The 23,347-nt window shown below is 35.1% G+C and overlaps 2 protein-coding genes across 2 annotated transcripts in view; both read left to right on the top strand.

The window, feature by feature from the left end:
• The window catches only part of PPM1B (protein phosphatase, Mg2+/Mn2+ dependent 1B), a 91,428-nt gene extending 77,984 nt beyond the window's left edge, over window positions 1-13,444 (top strand). Inside the window, exon 6 of the mRNA XM_022573944.3 lies at window positions 837-13,444. Within this exon, the coding sequence (XP_022429652.1) occupies window positions 837-866 (30 nt within the window). The 3' untranslated portion in view covers window positions 867-13,444. The remainder of the gene's footprint in view (window positions 1-836) is intronic.
• Window positions 13,445-14,044: 600 nt separating this feature from the next.
• Window positions 14,045-23,347, top strand: part of SLC3A1 (solute carrier family 3 member 1) — a 62,096-nt gene continuing 52,793 nt past the window's right edge. Inside the window, exon 1 of the mRNA XM_089922365.1 lies at window positions 14,045-21,480. The gene's annotated coding sequence lies outside the window, so the exon portion shown is untranslated. The remainder of the gene's footprint in view (window positions 21,481-23,347) is intronic.

The raw sequence follows: 23,347 nt of genomic DNA, 5'->3' as shown, positions 1-23,347 counted from the left end.
TTAAATTAATTTTTTGAAAACAACCAGGTTTGGTATATTGGAAAAATACTCATTTGAATTTCATTTGTATGTATATAAAATTTAGAAAACTTTGGCTAGGTGCGGTTTTCATTAATTAAAAGGAAAAGATTTTTGAGAAGTCTTGCTTACTCAAAGTAAATCTATTCTGTTTTTTATCCCCTTTTTGTGATACAAAATATTAATCTTTGGACACAGTATGGACACATGTAGACATGTCAGAAAATTGCCGTGATGAGCTTTTTAAAGATTGTAAGACTGTGAGTTTTGCTATAAGTATTCATCAGATATAAATGCAAGAATTATAAGATATTTTAAATAGTGGCACATATGAGTTTGGCTTTTGCTAAAATGAATTTTTAAAATACAGATGACTCAGTCACATGGGAGAGTATTTTTAAAAACAATTATTTTGTGTATGTAGAACATTTTAACTTATCTTTTTCATGTTTTATATTTATCATGTGTCTAAAGTTGCTTAAGGTACCATAAGTTGAAACTTTGGAATCTTCGGATGTAGCTGCTGTTTTTTTGATCTATTTTTCCAATGCCAGAATATTTTTAAGTGGTTTGAGAAAGAGGAAGGCATTTGGTGGAAAGGGGAGAAAAAACCCAACCAGTTATCTGTCTATGTTAGATAGATCCATGTGTGTATACACACAATAAACAGTACACACACCTCTATGTAAAAATTACCTTTTCAAACAAAGAAAGGAAGGTAACTTGTTCATCTAATTTTGTTTTCTTTTGAAGTTCAATCCAACCTGGAAGTGGTGTAGGTAAATAATAATAATATTCTTCCTTTTCTCTTCCTGTAGGGTGCTGGAGATCTAGAAGACCCATGGTAGCCTTATAAGCCTTCTAAAATGCTTTTGATTCTGAAAATTGGGGGAAAAAAACTTTTAATCACAATTTTCTTCAGTACAAGGGAAAAAATATTCTTGTGGATTCCCAGCGTTTTGTGATATGAGCAGAAAATCATTAGCATTTCCCATCATTTGTTCATATTTGTGTTTTCTGGTAATTGCCACTTGTAGCATTGCCTGTACTACAGTATTTTTTGCCAACCTCAGGCATACTGGTTACATCTATATTGAACTTTTGACCCTAGAAACCAATGGAGTTATTTCACCACAAATAACGAATATGCCTGAGGTGCATGGGAATATAGTTAGCTGTACTCTGAAGATACATTATGTGTTTTTTTGTTTTTTTTTAAACAAGACACACAACATATAAGCATGTAAGAGTAAAGAATTGTATGAGATGTTCCTTTTTTCAGTTCACCAAGTTGGAAGCCTTTTGCAGCTCTGTGACTTAAAATTTCATTTGAGCAATTTACTATAGGATTTATATTTATTATTAATTGTTATTTAATTTTTTTCCAATTTTACCTGTATTACCAAACTGGGTTCTCCAATAATGTCCAAATTGTAATGTTGCCTGCTTCAAGATAAAGTGTATTTGGCAATAATATTATAAACCTTTACAAATTTTATGCATGTACCTACCACATCCTTCAACTCTCAGTAGAAAAACCTCTTGAAACCAAATGGATTAATTTATGGCTATTTATAATTTGCTTTGACATCTCACTGCTGCAAATTTTTTTAAACGAGATTTGCCTTTATAATGTAAATTGTGATTTTTGTTTTACATGTGGGTTTCTATAGTTTTAATTTTTCAGCTTTTAAGATACAACAAGTTTTGTGTAATTTGGTATAATTTTTAATTGTTTACGTTATTTTAAAAGCTCAGAATATCACTGAAATGACTATAAATACATTTAAAATTATCTATTTTAGATCTAAGGAAATATTACAGAGATATTTTCATGGGTTCAGTAACCTTTCATTTTATAACATTGGGCACGGTACGGAGTGGCTGTCACATAAGGTACTTGAAGATTATTAGTTTAATTCTATTTTTACAATAACCTTGAATCCTTGAATTCTTTTGAGTTTTGCATGTATCCAGTTAATGCTGAACATGAAGAGTGAAATATTTATCTAAAAGAAGCTATTGGGGTAGGAGAAGCAATGAATGTATCCATTTGTACATGGTTTACATGTTGTGGATGCTTTGTAAACATTTTCTATCTGTTTAAATTGTGTTTCAGCAGGATGTAATTGCCCTTGTGTGTAGTTAAAATGAGTCATCATCTGGTCCTGTGTGAAATGGAATTCATGGTATTTTCTGTAACATTTTCCTGAAGCTGTTTCTGGAGAGCCACACATTTGAATACAGCTTTCTTGATCATTTGATTTATTGTGCACCTGATTTTTGGTCTAAAAAGGAATTATTGCCACAACATATTTTATTTATTCTTTAGATTTTAGCCTTGTAAGTTGAAGTGCTTTACATGATAATGTTAAAAGCTGTTTGTCCCTTGACTGGGTTTGGGGGGTTGTTAAAAGCTAGGGAATGAAGAATGCAAAATGGTTTGTTGTTCAAACTGTCCACTCTGATCCAACCCTGTACTGATAGTACCTTTCCAGTATGATATTGTGATGTTTCATACAATGCAGTGAACATAACCAACTTGTTACCTAAATAAAGAATTGATAAAAACAGTGTGACATATTACTATTTCATATGATATTTAAAAATAAAAGTCCAGTTTTGAATGTTATTTTAAACATTTTATATAGTTAGAATATTTATTGTGAAAATTTTCATACAAAACCATGTAGGTGAATTATAATTCTAAGTAAGAATTAACCAAACTCTAAAGGACAATACTAAGTAACCCCTTATCCACTCCAAAAACATTTTTTATACTACTTAAAAAAATCTTTCTTAGGGGGTTTGGTGGCCCTGGAAATATAAATAATGTGTGAGTTAGCAAAAGAAAAACCCATATTCAATACTTATTAACCTGAATTCCCTAGTCTAGCTGTTCTCAACCATTTTGGTATCAGGACCCATTTATATTTCTAAAAATTCAAGATCCCAAAGAACTTTTGCTTTTGTGGGTTATATCTGTTGATATTTATTGTATTAGAAGTTAAAACCAATAAATTTTACATTACCTGTTAACATAAATAGCATTGTTTTATGAAAATAATTATTTTGTAAACAATTTAGTGTGAAAAGTTGCACTGGTTTTCATTTTTGTAAATCCTTTAATGTTGTACTGGATTCTCCTATCTGCTTCTGCATTCAATTTGTTGCAGTGTGGCACTGTGTTCGAAGTATATGAAGAAATCTGGCCTCACACAAATATGTATTGAGAGTATTTTAATAGCTTCAGGTAATTGTGGATATTCCTCTTTGATACATTATCAAAACTTCGGAATGGGTAGTTTCTTGAAGGTTAGTTGCAGTGTGAAATCTGAAACTTTATCAGTTTTGTTCTCTGTTACATTAAAATCCATTTGATCTGTCTTGCAGTGTGAATAGTAGATCTTTGACTTTTGCATGATTTTATAATATCATGCATTGGTCATTTGGAAAATACCGGTTCATTGAATTATGCAGTTCTTTAGAACATTGACATCTTATTATGCTATGTTTATAATGTTAATATAACTGATCTCATCAGAACAATCTTTTAAGTATTAGAAAGCTGTCAAGCTCACAGTGATGGATACAGATTTTTCAAAATTCTAACTTTCATTTGAAAGGGGAAATTTTATCATTGGCAACAAATATTGTCAGTTGTTTTCCTTAAGTGACAGGGCTATCTTCATTTCAGAGAAAATGTCTGCTGAACAACCATAGTCTGCGTCATTCTTTCAAGTAAAAACAGTTTTCATGAAAAGTGGCTACTAGTTCAGCACACATCTCAAATAATCACATAAGAGGCAGCCATCACACTTCAGCATGCTGTATAGCCAGTACTTCTCATTTCATCATATAGGATATTAAAAAGATGTGTACTCAAGGGTAGAGGTGTAATGAAATTTTTACTGCTAAAGAACATTGTTAACTGAAATTGACTAGTTTGATGCTACTTTTTTGGTTCATGCTGGGGTGCCTATAGTTTTGCCCACCATTTCTTTTGCACAGTCAGTGCAAATGTCAGTACTTTGAAAAAGAATAAGTGTTAGTATTATTAAAATAGTTTTGATTTCTTGGACCTCCTTGAAAGGTTCTCTGGGACCCCCAGACCTTCAGAGTTGCTGCCTCATCCTTTTGGACAGCTTGACAATGTCATTTATTCCAAATATTAATGTCATAGTAAGTGAATCTTAAGACATACAGATCTGACATAAAATTTACTTGGGGGAGAGAGGTAGTGTTTATATCTTTACTGTTACACTGATACTTAGCAAGATAAACAAGGTGGAGGCTTTAATATTATGTTGGGTTTTTTTTCTCCCAGAAAATTCCTATGATGGGTTTCAACTTGGAAAATTCATGACTTAAGATTGTTTAACAGTAGAGTTTGATTTTTGTATGGCATATATTTGAATTATTTAAATCTTTTAAGAGGTCTTCAATTATTGTAGATTTGTGTTATTTCTTTGAGAAGGTCTCACTTCAGTATTGAATTTTTAAATTCATATTTTAAATAAAATCATTTTACTATGACTGAGATGTCATTTCAGGTGGGCCAGATAAAGACAGGACTTTTCTTTTTTAATGGTGATTAAGTGGGTCAGGGTTTTATGCTGAATTTTTTTTGTTGTTAGATTTAAAAATTTTCTGAACATTCAACAAGGTTGGGGAAAGTTACCATGGAAGTGTTTTTTTTTAAAAGCACTCTTGGGAATTTCCTGGGGGTCCAGTGGTTAGGACTCTGCACTTCCACTTCAGGGGGCATGGGTTTGATCCCTGGTTAGGGCGGACAAAAAAGAAAAAGCACTCAATTTCTGTTACACATTTCTTGCCCAGTTATGAGGCATGGTAATTATAATATTTACTTAAGATACTTGTTACTTGACTTTTTGGTTTTAAGTGTGTTTGGATAGCGAAGAATGACTGCAACTCTCTTTTCTCCCTAAGCCAGGTTTATTCTCAGATGTGTAGGATTCAGTCGGGTCTTGTCTTTTCATGGTCTGTCAAGCAATTTATGTTTTGAGTTAAACTGAGTTTTTATTCAGCTTCAGTCATTGAAGTTAACCTGAAGATGTCCACTGAATTTCTTTTGCTAGCCAAATCTTATCCTTCTCCTGAATTTAGATTGCATTTTTAAATGACATCTCGTATTTATATTTCTTCTTGCAAATTGCCTTTATTTGTATTTTGAAATTAGTCTGGTTTGATAAGGGAAAGCATTTGATAAAGATTTTAGGACACATTCTGTTTTGGGTAGCTAAATAGTATTATTGAAAAAATACCATGTGATTTTCACATATTAAAACAATGCACAGGGCTTCCCTGGTAGCGCAGTGGTTGAGAGTCCACCTGCCGATGCAGAGGACACGGGTTTGTGCCCTGGTCCGGGAGGGTCCCATATGTGGGCCCGTGAGCCATGGCCGCTGAGCCTGGGCATCGGAGCCTGTGCTCTGCAACGGGAGAGGCCACAGCAGTGAGAGGCCCGCGTACCGCAAAAGAAAACAAAAAAACAATGCACAATGTGCGTAAAATCTGTAAGATAGTCAAAAGCTAGTGTAATCATTAAGACTAGAATTTATTTCAAAGCAATCCTGAGAGTTACTTGCTTTTGCAAATAAATTATTAGGTTCACATTATAACAATTTGCATTGTCGTTTTGTTTTTGTTTTTTATGGCCACACCATGTGGTTTACGAGATCTCAGTTCCCTGACCAGGGATTGAACCTGGGCCCACGGCAGTGAAAGCACCAAGTCCTAACCACTGGACTGCCAGGGAATTCCCATGCATTGTCATTTTTTTATGCTCAATTGCTGTGTAAGATTTTTTTTTTTCTATTCAACTTTGGGGATTATTCTGTAAACCTTAATGAAAATGATAAGCGTTTATTTTTGCCCATTGTTCTGGTGACTTATGGATGTTACATTGTAATTGGAAGTAAAACAGTGTAGCTACTAATACAGAGTAAGTTGCTTTTCAGGCCGCATCACTACTGATTCTCGCTTCTTGCTGGCTTTCCTGGCAATGGTATCTTCTCTCCCTTATTTTCTTTTTTAAAATTAATTAATTAATTAATTATTGGCTGTGTCAGGTCTTCGTTGCTGCGGGCAGGCTTTCTCTTGTTGCAGCAAGCGGGAGCTACTCTTCGTTGTGGTGCGCAGGCTTCTCATTGCAGTGGCTTCTCTTGTTGTGGAGCACGGGCTCTAGGCACACGGGCTCAGTAGTTGTGGCTTGTAGGCTCTAGAGCGCAGGCTCAGTAGTTGTGGCACACGGGCTTAGTTGCTCCACGGCATGTGGGATCTTCCCGGACCAGGGTTCGAACCCGTGTCCCCTGCGTTGGCAGGCGGATTCTTATCCACTGCACCACCAGGGAAGTCCTCTCACTTATTTTCTGTTTGTTTTATTCTATCTGGCAAACATTTCTCTTAACTATGTACATTGTTTCCCACTCAGGCATAACTGGTAACTGTGCTCTTCTAATTCAGGAGTGAGGGGGTGCATGATCTTGGTGTTAAGAGATTAGTTATTTCTTTTATCTCTTAGTATCCACAGCTCCAGTGGAGCACAAAAGAACCATAACTTATTATACATAGGTAGAAGAAAAAGGTTTGGGATTTTTTCCCACCTTGACTAAAATCCCTACTCTGTAATATTGGCAATATTCATCTTTAGTGATTGTATGCCAAATGTATTCTTACTCTTCCCATATAATATCCACCTGCAGTTAAAATACTTGGGCATGTATATGAGGTGAAGAACACCAGTGCAATCCAAGAATTACTCAGATATATGGGTCTGATAGCTTCTTTCCCTTTCCTGGGTTGTTTATGCTTATTTTCACCTGTGCACTCATGAAGAGGTGGTTTTGCTTCATTTCTAAGTCTTGAAGACATGAAGTGCAATTTATTTTGACAATGTTCCACAGTAACATGATTTAAAAGACCATGAAGTTTATTTTCATGAGGTTTTGCCTATGAATAAGCATCTTATAAGTAAATTGATATAGTATAAAGCTTGTAGATATTTATATTTAATATTTGTTATTAAAGCTAGTCTTAGAGGGACTTCCCTCGTGGCGCAGTGGTTAAGAATCCGCCTGCCAATGCAGGGGACACGGGTTCGAGCCCTGGTCCGGGAAGATCCCACATGCCGCAGAGCAACTAAGCCTGTGAGCCACAGCTATGGAGCCTGCGCTCTACAGCCTGTGAGCCACAACTGCTGAGCCCACCGAAGCCTGCGCACCTAGAGCCCGTGCTCCGCAACGAAGAGTAGCCCCCACTCGCTGCAACTAGGGAAAGCCCACGCGCAGCAACGAAGACCCAACACAGCCAAAATTAAATAAATTTATTTAGAAAAATTAGTCTTAGATAAGACTGGTTATAATTATTGTAGCACTTTGATGCTATTGAAATATACTCCTGAATAGAAAGTCAGTGGATTTGTTATAGTTTCTTTTGGAGTCTACAAAGCTTTTCATGAAGAGTTCACATTTTTAAATTATGTATAGTCAAAAATAAGCTAATAGTCTTGAGAATTTTCGTGTAGTTTAATCTCTCCCTAAAATGCTATGATTACTAGAGGAAGTTCTAGGGTACCGGTTCTCCAGAGTGGTTCTGCTTTTTTTCTGTTATTTGTTGGAATTCCACCTAAGATTTCATTTGAATAAAGGTTCTTTGGAAAGTTTGAAAATCAGTAGGCTCAGAGAGTGTATACGTGACTTAGGCAAAGGAAACAAGACATTACTCTTTTACAAGAAAGGAAACTCGATAAGAACAGTGTTTGAGCTGTGAACAATATTTACAGGCTTTGATTTGGTGATCTACCGAAGTATTGTTATTCAACTATATTTATAAAGGTGGGGAAGGGGGTGTTGGGTTGGAGCAAGAGTCAGCTACACAGCCACATACCACGTTTGGTTAGCTTTGATTTTTCAGGGAGTATTATGGGGGAGGAAAGGGTGTCTTTCCCAACGTCAGATTTGAATTTATCTGCTCACATTAGTACCTCTACATCCCACTCTTCCATAAAACAAGCTAATGGTTCAAAAAATAAATAAGCTGGTGTAGTATTCCTTTGTGTGACCGCACCACAATGTGTTTATCCATTCCCGCATTGAGAGAGATTTAGATTATTTACAACTTTTTAATATTTAAAAAACGAATGCAGTGGGCATCCTGGCATATGTCCCTTGAGCACGTGTACTAGTGTTTCTCTAGTATTTGCCTAGAAATCAAATTACTGGGATATAGAGTATGCATATCTTCAAGTTAATATTGCAAATGCATTATACCAAAGGTGTACTAACATACTTTCACTAGAAATGTATGAAATTTCTGTTCCTCTGTCCCTCCCTATCCTCAGTAACACTCAGCAAATATTGTTAGGCTTTAAATTTGCCAGTCAGTTGTATGTGAAATAACATCTAATTTGCATTTTACAATTACATGTGAGGCAGACATCTTTTCCTGTATGTGCTGGCCATTTGAGTTTCCTCTGAATTGAATGCACATGGCTTTTACCCATTTTTCTTTGGGGTTGTTTTTTTCTCATTTATTTGTAGTTTTTTGCGTGTGTAGTGAGGATACTAGTTCTTTGTTACATGTTTTGCAAAACCCAGTCTTTATTCTTTTACTTTGTGTATGGAGTTTTTTGTTATTTATCCATCTTTTTCTTTATGGTTTGTGTTATTGTCTTAAGAAGTCATTGTCATCTCAAGTTCTGTATTCTCTGTTTTCTTTCAGGAGTTTTAAAGTCTTCTTCCCACCTCCCAAGCACATATATTTAGATTTTTATTTCATCCTGAACTTACTGTTGTATATGGTATGAAATAAAGAATCCTTTTTTTTTTTTTGCAAACAGGTTAATTGTGCCAATACCATGCCAGCCCTGTCCAATACCAATTTCCCATACGTATATGATCCATTTCTAGTTTCTAAGTTCAGTTCTATTGTCTTTTTGTCTAATCCTATGCAAATGTGATACCATTTTAATTACTGTAGCCTCATAAATGCTGATACCTGGCAGGCATGCATTGTCTTCATCTTATGTAAACCTAGTTACTTTTAATAATACAATCAATAATCTACATTCTCTAATTCTTAGTAGCCTGCATCCGTTTTGGGGATCTAATACTGAAAACTGCTCACCTTACCTCTGAAAATTACTTTGTGTGTTCCTGTTGCATATTTACATTTTATCTTTTTATTTTTGGCTGCATTGGGTCTTCATTGCTGCGTGTGGGCTTTCTCTAGTTGTGGTGAGCGGGGGCTTACTCTTCGTTGCGGTGTGTGGGCTTCTCATTGTGGTGGCTTCTCTTGTGGAGCACGGGCTCTAGGCACACGGGCTTCGGTAGTTGTGGCGCACGGGCTTAGTTGCTCCACGGCATGCGGGATCTTCCCAGACCATGGATCGAACCCATGTCCCCTGCATTGGCAGGTGGATTCTTAACCACTGCACCACCAGGGAAGTCCCGCATATTTACATTTTAAACTGTAGACTGGTATCACATGCATCACTCTGACCTCCTTCCTTCGTCCAATAAGGTTGGACCAGTAAAAGTGCCCTGGCATGCTCTGTTGGAGCTTAAGGCAAAAGGAAAATTAAGTAATAATTGTCACTTTAAATTTTTTGATATTTCATGCGTCATGGTTTTTGCATTCATTTTGATTCTTGTTACTGTTGGCATTAAAATATTTATCTTGATTACCGAATTTAGGCACCCCTTATATTTTGTCTTCAAGGCAAGTGCCTCACTTGTATCACCTTAGCCCCAACTGATAAATATGTTAATTCTTGGGCCTTTGAAGTGACTGTCTCTAGACAGTTTTCCTGTTTAAAGGCAGACATTACCACAGAGGAATGACTCTCCCTACTAGTCCTCTTTAGCATAGATCAATTTTTTTTTTTGCGGCACTTAGAGAAATGAGGGAAAGGCTGGTATAAGAAGAGAATCCTGTGCTCTAGAAGTGGCTAGTTGCTACTGAATTTGCTTCCTTAGGCGGTGAGCCATCTTCTTATAGTTTGAAAACGTAATGCTGAGGGAAATAGCAAGTTCCAAAAGGATGTCATTTATGGAAAAGCTTAAATCTCCAAAATATATTTCTAAGTGAACTTTTTTTTTTAATATTTTAGTATCTTTGAAATTGAGAAGTGTCTTAAGTCAATGGCATCTTACAATTGCCATTGGCTAGGCAGCTGTCATGGCATAGTTGCACCAACTTGTCATAACTTCATATTTTAATTTCATAATTAGGTTTTGTCAAAGTCTAAGTCTTAAAAACCTCTGTTACAATAAGTATAAAATAATCCTAAGTGTTATTAAAGCATTGTTTCATGGTTTAATTGGCAGCATTTTTTCTTAGTTATACATAAAGGAATGGTGCGTAAAATAATGAAATCTTAAAGTTGATGAAGTATGGTACATAATTTATAGACACATAATATGTATAAAACATGCATGGGAAAAATACACATTAATTTAGGACAGTAGTTACTTCAGAAGCATTGGGAAGTGTGAGAGTTTTATTTTCTCCTCCCTCAAAAATAAAGTTATAAAAATGTTAACATCTGTTATATCTGAGTAGTAAGTAAGGGTGTCTTACATTCTTTTATGTAATTTTCTGTATGTTTGAATTTTTAATAAAATTTTGAACTAAAAAGTAAAATACAGAAACTAAATGAATTCAGTTGTTCTGGGTTGCCTTCCAGGAAGCAGGCACCAATTTATAATCCCAACAGTATACAACAATGATGCTCATGTTTTATGCTTTCTTGCCAGTATTGCACATTGCCAATCTTGTGGGTAAAATATTGTTATTTGTGATTTTCTTGATTTAATTCTCAATTATTTGATTACTAGTGAGATTGAAATTTTTTCTCATTTTTTTGGTAATTGTATGTCTTTTATCAAAGCTTGTTCACATAAGTTGCTTATTTTCTGTTAACACATGGATCATTTTTTATTGATTTGTGAGAGCTCTTTATGTATTTAGGAAATTAGCCATTATTGTTACATATGTCACAAATTATTTTCCTGAGTTCACCAGTTGCCTTTCAATACTGTTTGTTTGTTTGTGTGTGTGTTTGTTTAAATAAGGATGTCAAGGCATGGATGGGACCAAACAAAACACATCTAACTGATACTGAAACCTCCTAATTCCTGAAAAGCTACAAGCTCAATGACAGGATTTTTCCCCAGAAAATCTTATATCATGCTACTCTGTGTCTGTGCTTTTTCTTACACAATAACTTTTTGTTCCTATGCCAGCTTTTCCTGTAGGCAGAATAAAGGCTTTCTAATCACTATGATTGGAGAGTCACTAGAGAGAGCTAAGATGCTGTCATCTGAAGAGTACTGGATAGTTCTCCTTGGTCAAAAATAATTATATTTTATTCTCCATATGCTGTTTTAAGAATAGAGTGGGGTGTATTTTTTGTTTTACTTTTTAAAAAAAATTGAAGGAAAATTTACATGAAGTAAACTGCAAAGATGTTCAATTTGATGAGTTTTGAGAAGTGTCTCTTGATTTTTACATTGAATAGTGCTAGAATTGTATCATTAACAGTTTGAACCTTCAGTTGTATACTTAGCCTTTTCACATTCTGAGTAAGTATTTACATATATTTTACGATTTTGACCTTTTTGTAAATATATAATACAAATAGAACTTACTTGGAGTATTACTATAGTGCAAAAACCTAATGTAATATTTTCCATTACTCCCTCAGTAGCTAATACATAAACCAGTCTTTTTTGTTTGTTTGTTTTCCCATTGTCTCTTTTTTTTTTTTTAGTTTTTACAGTTTTTTTATTGAGGTATGATTGACATATAACATTATATTAGTTTTAGGTGTACAACATAACGATTCAATATTTGTATATATTGCAAAATGATCACCAAAATAACTCTAGCTAACATCTGTCTGCATATATAATTACAATTTTTTCTAACAATAAGGACTTTTAAAATTTACTCTTTGCAACTTTCAAATAGGCAATACAGTATTATTAACCATATTCACCCTCCTGTACATTACATCCTCATGACTTTTTTTTTTTAACATCTTTATTGGAGTATAATTCCTTTACAATGGTGTGTTAGTTTCTGCTGTATAACAAAGTGAATTAGCTATACATATACATATATCCCCATATCTCCTCCCTCTTGCATCTCCCTCCCACCCTCCCTATCCCACCCCTCTAGGTGGACACAAAGCACCGAGATGATCTCCCTGTGCTGTGTGGCTGCTTACCACTAGCTATTTTACATTTGGTAGTGTTGTATATATGTCCATGCCACTCTCTCACTTCGTCCCAGCTTACCCTTCCCCCTCCCCGTGTCCTCAAGTCCGTTCTCTACATCTGTGTCTTTATTCCTGTCCTTCCCCTAGGTTCTTCTGAACCTTTTTTTTGTTTTTTGTTTTTAGATTCCACATATATGTGTTAGCATACGGTATTTGTTTTTCTGTTTCTGACTTCCTTCACTCTGTATGACAGTCTCTAGGTCCATCCACCTCACTACAAATAACTCAATTGCGTTTCTTTTATGGATGAGTAATATTCCATTGTATATATGTGCCACATCTTTATCCATTCATCTGTCGATGGACACTTAGGTTGCTTCCATGTCCTGGCTATTGTAATAGAGCTGCAATGAACATTGTGGTACATGACTCTTTGAATTATGGTTTTTTCAGGGTATATGCCCAGTAGTGAGATTGCTGGGTCGTGTGGTAGTTCTGTTTTTAGTTTTTTAAGGAACCTCCATACTGTTTTCCATAGTGGCTGTATCAATTTACATTCCCACCAACAGTGCAAGAGGGTTCCCTTTTCTCCACACCATCTCCAGCATTTATTGTTTGTAGATTTTTTGATGATGGCCATAAGCCAGTCTTTTTTGTTTTACTTATTTGAAAGTGCTCTTTTACTATATATTCTTGTATATACTTGTATTTTTATGGACATTCTGTTTCATTATTTTGTACTGTGTATCAGTATGTCATCTTAATTATCATAGTTTTATTTTACATTTTATCTGGTAGGGAGAGTGCTCCCTTATTAATCTACTTAAACAAAAATTGAATGTTTATTCTTCCAGATGAACTTTTGAATAATTTGGCCAAGATTTCCCTGCCAAATAAAAATCCTGTTAATTTTGAGTTGTTATATGGGTAGATTAATTTGGGGGTCTTTAGCAGAGATGAGTTCCATTCCAGAAAAATGCTACATCTTTCTATTTATACAAGTGTTTTTTAATGCCCCCAGTAAAGTTTTATCATTTTCTCCATATATTCTACACATTTCTTTTTTTTTTTTAACATCTTTATTGGGGTATAATTTCTTTACAATGGTGTGTTAGTTTCTGCTTTATAACAAAGTGAATCAGTTATACATATATGTTCCCATATCTCTTCCCTCTTGCGTCTCCCTCCCTCCCACCCTCCCTAATCCACCCCTCTAGGTCGTCACAAAGCACCGAGCTGATCTCCCTGTGCTATATGGCTGCTTACACATTTCTTAAGTTAATTCCTTATCTTATATTTCTTATTGTGTTATGAATGAACTATTTTTATTCCCATATATGTATATATTTTTAAAACATTTTTATTGGAGTATAATTGCTTTACAATGGTGTGTTAGTTTCTGCTGTACAACAAAGTGAATCAGCTATACATATACATACATCCCCATATTTCCTCCCTCTTGCATCTCCCTCCCACCCTCCCTGTCCCACCCCTTTAGGTGGACACACAGAACCAAGCTGATCTCCCTGTGCTATGCGGCTGCTTCCCACTAGCTAGCTATTTTACATTTGGTAGTGTATATATGTCCCTGCCACTGTCATACAGAGTGAAGTAAGTCAGAAAGAGAGAAACAAATACCGTATGCTGACAGATATATATGGAATCTAAAAAAATGTTTAAAAGGTTCTTAGAATATATTTTTAATTCATACCTTCTTAATAGACAGCTGACTTAATCACTTACAAAAACCATTTCAATTTCTATCATTTCCACCAGATGGCAGTCTTGGGCACATCCACTTGTAAACCTGTTGAGAACTATGGTGACAAGAAAGGCAGTGGCTGGCAGACCTTACAAGGCCTTAAAATTACAGGAACAAAAAGGTTTTTTGTAAACATGAAAGACAAACGAACCCAACATTATGTAATTATAGTATTTATACTGCTATTAACCTTTAATCTTACAGCCCATTCATTAATGGAGGCAGAGAAGAACATCGCTGCACCCTTCAAAATCGTATTTTGCTCTGTCCACGTGTTAATTACCTGTGGCTTCTTGGCAGTACTTTTGCTTTTATTCCAGGGACTTTCACGGTTAAGGGCAGGCTTTAATAAAAGTCATTATTGTTTCCCTTCTAAAAGCACCATTTAAATCAGAAGTTACTGGATTTCTAAATGTTTATGTAAGAGCATCTTGTGACTCTGATTTTATGACGCCCAGATCTCATCTGAAATATGAGGTACAGTGTTTATAGTTAATGTAAAGGGAAATAGATTTGTAAGTGGCTTATTCTACATGAATACAAATCTTAATAACCCCCCTAAATTAGACACTTTTTAGCTTAACTTTGATGACTCCAAAGACCTGCCTTTAGGAATATAGAAGGTAGTGAATTTCTTGATCAGTCAAGGAATTGGCTCAAGTATTTTCTCATAGATGCTTTTTCCAGTGGCCAAAAGAGAGTCCTTTTGGACAACAATACATCATCTAGGTAAGCTCCCCTTTTGTACCTTTTATTACAATTCCATTTGCTAATTTACTTATTTTATATTTCTTATTGTGTTATGAATGAACTGTTTTTCTTCCAATATATTTTTATTTCATAACTTCTTGGTATAATCAGGGAGTAGTAATTGACTGACTGAACAGTAACTATGTACATTCCCTTTCTGAGAGATTTTATTTCCACTCTGAGATTGAAAGGTACGAAAAAGTATAAGAACAAAAAGAACAGGTTCGGTCCTTATGCAGAATGGTATGCCAAGGTTAATTCTTGCTTTTCCAAAGAAAATTGATGTAAATATTCTAGGAGATAATATAGAAAAAATGTTGACAGACAGTAAATAATTTCTTTTAGGGTAAATCATGAAAAAGTTTCCTTTTTAAATCTCTGATGATTCTAGGATATAGTTATGTGGAACAGCAAATTTCTTTCATGTATTACATGGATTTATTCATGTTTTGTGTGATCTCTGAGAATGAATGTTGAAATGGTCTTAAGGGAATCCCAGCTATGCAGTAGTTATGCCTAGAGCTTTTGTGTAGTGTACCAAGACATACCTTTAAGACAAGTTGAAATCAGTTAGAATTAGGTTCATGCCACATATTTTCAAATAGTTATGGGTAATCTAAATTATATAAATAAAGCCATAAGTTAAATACAGCTGGAAGATTGGCTGTGTAAAATTATCTTTGAAAAGGAAGCAGTTCACTTCTAAGAACCCATGTTTGTATATATTTATATAATATTTTTTAGGGCTCTTGGCTTTTTCAGGGTGGGACACACATGAATCTGGCAGTTAAGACAATATTCCCTATTATAGTATAACAGCGTATACAGTAGCCTAGTCAAATGTCTTTCACAATCAAAAGTTTACACGTCAATGCTGGCTGCTTTAACACTTGGGAAAATTTCACTATCAGAAAGCAACACACTCACAAATGTTTGTCAATTTGAGAGGGAAATTGTGGCCCATAAAACAAACTCTGAATGTTTTGTAGTTTTACATCCTCAAAAGTTTTAACAGTAGTTCTGAAGAATTGTCATTTGTGTATTCTTCGAAGAGAGTAATTTTATAACTGGACAGATCTTTAAATACATATTTATGAAATCTCAAAGCTGGAAAATCCCTGAATACCAAATGGGCCGCTGATCCAATTCTCCGGGGACCAGAATCTACCTCCATTTTGGGGGCAGCTCTGCCTGTCCTGGTTGGTTCTGTTTCTTCCTATCATTTGTCTTATGAACCCCTTGGGGCCAAGCATTTAACCATGGCTGTTATGATGACTCCCAGTATCTTCTCTTTTCTGTCACCAGTTACTTCACTGATACATTGTGGCTTCAATTGCCTTTACCATTCAAACCCCAATTCTGCAAAGGCTCTAGTTTTCTGTATCTTAAAGTATACAACCCAGAATTGAACATTTATAGGTAGTAGAACTCTTGTCTTTTGTTCTAGTTAATGCTCTTCTGTTTTTCTATTTAACACTCAAATACTGAACTAGCTTTTCTGACACCCACATGAAACTGTTTCAGTCTCTGAGGTTAATTATTTTTACTGATGTTAATAGTCTTTCCCCATCCTACACTTGTGCAGTTGGTGTTTTGTTTAACCTGCTTTGCAGGACCTTCATTTATTCTAAGTTTTCTTGTGTTAGATTTATTAACCTTTTGAAATGTTTTTGGATTCATCTAAGATTATATGCTATCTTATTCTTTTTGGTCACTCCGAAGTTTGATAGGTAAACACTCAATATTGAATGAAACAAGTCTGAGGACAGTGGCCTGAGAAACTTCTCTTTGATGTGATACAAATTGCCCAATCTATTAATCAGCACCCATTAGGTAAGAATTTCAGCAATTTACTGATTCATCTATCAGCCAGTTTCTCTCCAAGTTTGTCTATAAGAATATCATGGGATCTTACGTTCCTTGCTGAAGTCCTGCATTTCCCAAATGTTAGTCAAGTAACTGCCCCCAAAAGTTCATGAAGTTAAGTCAAACCTGTTGGTACATAGTGAACAATGTTCTCTTCCAAAAGGCTTAAAAAACATTATCATTATACATAAGGATCTATTCTAGGGCCTTTCCTGGCCCTAGAAGTTGTCCCCATTTTTTACCTCTTCCAAAACTTGGAACGGCATTTACCCTTTCTGATATTGTGGCCAACACCCACTCCACACTTCTGTATAACTACAGTGGGCCACCCAGAAATATTCCCAGATTTTCAGTATCGTTTCCTTGTTTTCCATTAGCATAAAATAGGAAATCGAGTTCTTATTGGCCCTATCACTTGTGTGTAATTCAACTTATTTGGAATTTTCACTTTGACCCCATTCCTGTAGTCCCATGCAAATTTAGGTGTTTATTTTTACTTATGGTGTTTCTTGTATCATGTGTTTTTGAGATTCTGAACTTGTTACATTTCTTCCTGTGTAAACTCGTGGCTCTTGTTTTTGTTTTGTTGTTTTACTTCTTTTAGGTACATCTCCCTTTTAATTCTGTATGTATATGATTCTTCAATTTAAAAAGTATTTAAAAAAATAACCCTGATGCATTTAAAAAAAAAATTAAATCTACAAACTTGGCCTACAGCCTGAGGCCAAGTGTAGCATGTGGACTGGACAGAAAAGAACAGTGCCACGTCCAGAAGATGCTATTCACATCACAGACATTGGGTGCTCTTCTATACAACTTTCTAGCAAGTGACAGGAAGGTGTTCTTACGAATAAAATTAATATAGTTATATTACAACAAATATCTGTCAGGTGGGAAGTAGGGTGACTTGAGAAAGGAGTCCTTTTTAGAGAGTTTTTAAAAAAAATTTATCAAGGATGCCACATGGGCCAGCAGCAGCGCTGGAGCCTGGTATTTATTCTAGGAAAGGAGATGATGTAGCTTCTCTCTTTACATTCTTCCCTACCTATATTATATCCTCTTTCCATTAAAAAAAATGGGAAAAGGTAGCACTGTAGGAGTGTGGCAGAGGAACTGAGGAACATATAGGTGATTGTAAAGGACCAACTTTGGCTTTCTAGCCTTGAGTTCAGACTTCTTGGAAGAGCCTCTCTGTGATACACTCTGGCGCCTTTTTTTTCACTTGTTTTTCTTGACTTTTTTGATTACTAGGGCCCCAAAAATAGCAAGTAAGAAAGAAGATATTGGAATGGAAGAAAATGCCCCAGTTGTAGACAGCTTTATAAATTTCTGCAGATATATGAATTATATATAATGTATATATAGGTAGTATATTTCTTGGCACACAGTTCTGTGTACATGCTATACTTCAATAAAAATTTATTTTAAAAAAAGAAACTTGGCTGGTGCAGTAAACTTCCTATATATTTATTTTTATTTATGTGAAGGTTTTGTTTGTTAATGGAAGACATGAAAATATTGAGTAGATGTGATGGGTATGCTTTAGATAGTATGAACTGAAATATAGATTATGTGTTTTGTGAAAAACTCAGGGAAGTGGGAGGTAGAGGGGAGCCTTCAAAAAATAGGCAGCATTTTAATCAGGGTAAGCTAAACTGATACAACAAACAGAACCAAACCTGTAATGGTTCAAAAAATAGGTTATTCCTTGCTCATGTATAGACCAAGTTGAGTGTTCCAGGTAAGTGGCTTCTTTCTTCCATGTAGTGATTCAAGTCTAAGACTTTTTCCATCTTGTGGCTATATCATCACCCAGGGCCTTGCTATCTGTATCCAACCAGCAGAAGAGGAAAGTGAGCAAGGAAAAGGTACACCTGCTTCTTACAAGTCTCACTAAACTTAAGGGGCATTGAAATCATACAAGACATGTATTTTCTGACCACAATGGAATTATCCTAGACATCAATAAAAGAAAAATAAGAACAACACACTTAAATAATCAATATGCCTAAAAATAAATTGTAAGGGAAATTAGAAAATATCTTGGCTAGAATTAAAATGAAAATCATAACATATCAAAATTTGTGGGCTACAGCTAAGACAGTATTTAGAGGGAAATTTATAGCTTGAAACACGTATTAGAAAGAATGTAGGGTCTCTAGCTAATTAACTTTTACTTTCCAAATTAAGTAACTACAAGTGCAAGAAAAGAAGAATAAGAACAGAAATCAGTGAAATAGGAAACAAAAAAGAAAAATCAGAAGCTGGCTCTTTGAAAATATTGATGAAATTGATAAACTTCTAACCAGACTGATCAGGAAAAAAAACAAAAACAGAAATTATCAATATCAGAAATGAAAGGGGAAATCAACTATACTCCAATAAAGAATTTTTGAAAAGGAAACAAAAGGGGAGATACCAGCATGGGTCCTACAGACATTAAAAAAAAAGGAATACTATGAAATATTTTATGCCCATGAAATTGATACCGTAGAGGAAACATTTGAAAGTTAATCAGTGTAATTCCACCCTGGGAGTGAAAAAAGAAAAACCATATCTCATTACATTCAGAAAAAGCATTTGACAAAATTCAAGACCCATTCCTGGTAGAAATTGTCAGCAACCTACAAATAAAAGGGAACTTACTCAGCCTGATAGAGGGTAACTATGTAATACCTAAACCTAATACCATAGTTAATGGTAAAAGACTAAATACTTTCCCTCTAATACACCAAACAAGGCAAGAACGTCTGATCTCACCACTTGTATTCAATACTGACTGGAGGTTTTAGCCAGTGCAACAAGACTAAAAAAAAAACAAGACAAAACATACAAATTGGAAAGAAAGATACATAAAACTATTTGCAGAAGATGTAAGTAGAAAATGATAAGCTATAAGTAAGATACTACAACTCAAGCTTAGCAAGGTCACAGGATACAATGCCAATGTTCCAAAATATATTTCTGTATATACTAGGAACAGACAATTGAAAATTGAAATGAAAAAATAATGCCATAGCATCAAAAACCATGAAATACTTGGAGATAAATTTCATGAAGTATGTGCAAGACCTGAACGCAGAAAACTACAAACCATTTTGAGAGAAGACCTAAATAAACGGAGAGATACCACATTATTGGATGAAAGTTTTAATATGGTTAAGATGTCAAAGCCAAATTGATTTATAGATTAAATGAAACCCTAATCAAAACGCTTAGCCATTTTTTGGGTAGAATTTAACAAGCTGATTCTAAAATTTATATCTAAATGCAATTGGATCTCAAATAGTCAAAACAACTTTGATAAAGGATTAAATTGGAGGATTTATAATGCCTGATTTGCAAGAATTACTCTAAAGCTACAGTAATTAAGATAATGTGCTTTTGGAATCTGTGTATATATATATATATATATAAATATGCACATATACATATGTGTGTGTATATATATATATAATCTGTGGAACACAATAGAGAGTCCAAAACTAGACACTGTAACTATGTAACACCTATATGGTCACTTGATTTTTCACAAAGCTGACAGTAATTTGATTGGAGAAAAGAAAGTCTCTTCCACAAATAGTTCTGGAATAAGCACATACCTATATATTTTTTAAAATCAACTTTTATCCCCTTATGTCACACAAAAATTAACTTGAATCACAGACTTAACTGTGAGAACTAAAACTAAAATTTCTAGATGAAAACATTGGAGGAACTTGGGTTAGGCAAAGCTCAGATAAGAATAACTTCTGCTCTTCCACAGAGAGACACTGTTAAGAAAATGGAAAGGCAAGCCTAAGGCAAAACATCTCTGATTAAGGAGTGGTGTTTATAATATATTTTTTAAATACGTAAATATTGAAAAATTGAGGATTTTACCAAGGAAAACATACAAATAGCACATAAGCACCAATGCTCCAAGTTACTAGTCATTAAGGAAGTGCAAATTGTAATACTGCTACAACTCACTAGAATGACTATAGTTACAAAGACTGGCATTGCCAAAAGTCAGCGAGAATGTGGAGTAAGTGGAACACTCACATATTGCTCATGGGTAGGTAAAAGTCCAACTGTTTCAGAAGACAGTTTGACAAGTTCTTATAAACTTAAATATTATACTAACCTTATGACCCAGCAATTCCACTCCTCAGTATATACCCAAGAGAAATGAAAACATGTCCACACAAAAATCTACATGAATGTTCATAAAAGCTTTATTATGGTCCCAAACTGGAAACACCTCAAAAGTTCATCATTGGTGCAACGATAAACCGCATCCATACAATGAATGCTAATTAGCAATAAAAGGAACAAACTACTAATTCATGCAACAACATGGGTGAATCTCAGAAGCATTAAGTGAAAGAAGACAGACACAAAAAACATCATACTGTATGATTTCATTTATCTGCAATTTGAGAAAAGGCAAAATTTAGTGACAGCAGATGAGTTGTTGCCAGGGGCTGGTGGGAGGGACATGAGGGAATTTTGGGGGCTATGGAACTGTTCCATACCATGATTGTGGTGGTGGTTACATAACTAGACATTTGTCAAAACTCATCCAATCATACACCTAAGAGTGGTTAAGTATGTATTTTATATGTCATGAATCTGACTAAAAGAAAAATATAATAAAAAGAATAAGAATGTGTTAATGTAAATTTGGGTTTATGGGTATTTGCTATAATATTCTTTCAGATCTGTTTTATATTTAATAATTTTCACTTTAACATATTTCCAAAGATATGAACTTGAGATAAAATTCACAAGAGAAGAATAGTCCAAATTTTATACCGAGTTACTTTTCACATGCGCTCATCTATGTGACCTGCTTAGGGTAAGTAACACCAGGGATTTACTATTTATGTATTTATTTAGTAGTTATCTGTATATATGAATGTATTTTTTATTTGATTAATTACTTAATGGTTTTCTTGAGCAGCTGCTGGGCTGATGGGGTTGGATGATCAGGAAATTTTGCTAAGTAATCTATTTAAATGGACTGAATTATATGATGTTGATGGATATAAATTGATCAAGTCCGCTTTATTATATAATTCCCATCTGCTACCCTCTCCCAGCATTCAGGAAGGCTTACTAATAAAACATAAAGTTAAAATTTTGTAAGAGTAATTAAAATTTTTATTGAAATCCAGCTATAGAAGATGCCCATAGTTGATTTCCTCAAGAGCCACAGTTTTGTAACCTTTTAGAACTCTCTCTTTTGCATGGCATCCTCACTAATGCAACATTCCCCAAACCAAAAACAATTTCATTTACTACGTATAAGGAGTAGAGTGCCTCCATTTTAATTTTGACTTTCATTTTGGTGTTTCCTCAAGCTTAGGAAAGTAGAATTCTACTTTTTTAAGCAAGACTATTGCCTTTCTGGTACAAAGGTATATAGGCTTAGGGTTGCATCCTTAGAGGCTTTTGGAGTGATAACTTTTTCTATTTTATTTTTGGCTGCGTTGGGTCTTTGTTGCTGCGCGCAGGCTTTCTCTAGTTGTGGCGAGCGGGGGCTACTCCTTGTTGCGGTGCGCAGGCTTCTCATTGCGGTGGCTTCTCTTGTTGTGAAGCACGGGCTGTAGGAGTGCGGGCTTCAGTAGTTGTGGCACACATGCTCAGTAGTTGTGGCGCAGTCTCTAGAGCTCAGTAGTTGTGGCGCACGGGCTTAGTTGCTCCGTGGCATGTGGGATCTTCCCAGACCAGGGCTCGAACCTGTGTCCCTGCATTGGCAGACGGATACTTAACCACTGCGCCACCAGGGAAGCCCAGAGTGATAACTTCTTAAAAATAATAATCCCTTAACATATTTAGTTATTGCTCTTTATTCTGTAGGTCTAGGTTGACAAACTTTGTCTGTAAAGGGCCAGAGAGTAAATATTTTAGGCTTTGAGGACCAAATGGTCTCTGTCTCTCAACTCTTCTATTGTGGCAAGGAGCCACAGATATAAACAAGCGCAAGTGGATGTATTCAAATAAAACTTCATTTACAGAAACATGTATTGGGCTGGATTTGACCTGGGACAAAAGTTTGCTGACCCTGGTTGGAAATTATAAACACCCCCCAAAGCAAATCCACTACTTTTTGTGACAAAGCGTTCGTAGACTCAAATAACATAGGTACTTCTATGAAGAGAACTCATAATGGTAATGATGGGGTTCAGGACATGTTACCCCAAAATATGGCACCTTGGCATATTGAACATTTTAAGCTGAAGGAATTTGAGAAATGGCACATGCAGTAAGGATGTTCTGACCTTCCCTGAAGCAGGTCATAAAACCCTCTTGTGAGAGATTTATGCCCTCCCCATACCAGGAGGAAAGGAGCATCTTTATCTCTGAAGACAAAGGGACACAGAGAGGGCTCTGAATAAATATTAGCCTTGCTAAGTTTCTCCAGTTTCCTACACTTACCTCATACCGTTTGTCCTATTATATCTTTCCATTCTTCAGCAAACTTAGCATAAAAACCCGTTTCTTCGGGTTCTCATTCCCTTATGAAGGCTTTCATGATAAAACTTACATTATATGAATTTGTATGCTTTTTTCTTGTTAATATGCCATTTGTTACAGGGGTCTCAGTCGAGAACTTAAAAGGGTAGAGGAGAAAGATATTATTCCTCCCCTACAATAATAAAGTGTTCATTAGGAAGGCTCCATATCAGAAAATCAGGGTATGCATATTCTGTGACTCTGTG

Source organism: Delphinapterus leucas, chromosome 13 (genome assembly GCF_059928025.1).
Source record: "Delphinapterus leucas isolate spDelLeu-1000000601 "Yukka" chromosome 13, BTC_Dleu_Yukka2, whole genome shotgun sequence".
NCBI classification, from domain to species: domain Eukaryota; kingdom Metazoa; phylum Chordata; class Mammalia; order Artiodactyla; family Monodontidae; genus Delphinapterus; species Delphinapterus leucas.
Note: the sequence above shows the minus strand (reverse complement) of the source record. Positions and strands in the feature narration are given on the sequence as shown.